The sequence below is a fragment of the Condylura cristata genome, unplaced genomic scaffold (genome assembly GCF_000260355.1).
Source record: "Condylura cristata isolate star-nosed mole 26May11 unplaced genomic scaffold, ConCri1.0 scaffold00007, whole genome shotgun sequence".
Lineage (NCBI taxonomy): Eukaryota > Metazoa > Chordata > Mammalia > Eulipotyphla > Talpidae > Condylura > Condylura cristata.
Window position 1 is genome coordinate 710,561 of NW_004567108.1, and position 896 is coordinate 711,456.

General features: G+C 60.5%; 1 protein-coding gene across 1 annotated transcript in view; it reads right to left on the reverse strand.

Annotated features, from left to right (window-relative positions):
• Window positions 1-63: 63 nt before the first annotated feature.
• LOC105853340 overlaps window positions 64-896 on the reverse strand; it is an 11,041-nt gene continuing 10,208 nt past the window's right edge. Inside the window, 3 exon segments of the mRNA XM_012721735.1 lie at window positions 64-109; window positions 559-574; window positions 577-757. Coding sequence (XP_012577189.1) covers window positions 64-109; window positions 559-574; window positions 577-757 — 243 coding nt within the window.

The following is an 896-nucleotide window of genomic DNA, read 5'->3' on the forward strand; positions in this document are numbered from 1 at the left end:
CTGTCCCACGCCCCCGCTCGCCTGAAGCCAACCACGGGGGACGCTGGACGCCTGCGCCTGGGGTCAACCTGCGGCGGTGCCCGTGGACGCCAGGGCGCGGTCACCTGCCCTGTGAGGACAGGAACAGACTCACAGGGTGGCGTGTCCCCAAGGACCGAGTGGAAAGTGCTGTGTCCTCTGCACTCCTGGCGGACACCAGCAAGGACGCCAGCGCGCAGCCCCACCCCCGCATACACGTGTGTGCACGTGTGTCTCTGTGTGTACATGCGCACCTGTATGTGCACCTGTGTGCACACCTGGGTGCGTGCATGTGCGCGCACCGGTATGTGTGCACATGTGCCGACATGTACACATGTGTGCCTGTGCACACACGTGCATTTGCACGTATATGTGTGTGCGGGTGTGCACACGCCTGCACGTGCATGTGTGCGTGCGTGTGTGCATCTGCGCGCATGTATGTGTGCACACACGTGTGCCTCTGTGCGTCTGTGTGTATGTGTGTCTGCACATGTGCACATGTGCACATGTATGTGTGTGCACATGTGTGCCTCTGTGCGCCTGTGCACATGTGTGCGCCTGTGTGTGCATGTGTCTGCATGTGTCTGTGCACCCATGTGCATGTGTGTGCTTGTACATGTGCAACTGTGTGTGCCTGTATGTGTGCACCTGTGCACACCTGTGCACGTGTGCGCCTGTGCGTGTATGTGCGCATGTGTGCATGTACGCACACTCCTGTACATGCACCTGTGTGTGCCTGTGTGCGTGTGCCTGTGTGCACCTGTATGCATGCGTGCACACACCTGTGTGCACCTGTGTGCTCCTGTGTGCGTGTGCACCTGTGTGTGTGTGCGTGCACGTGCGCCTGTGTGCGTGTGCGCCTGTGTGTGCCTGTGTGC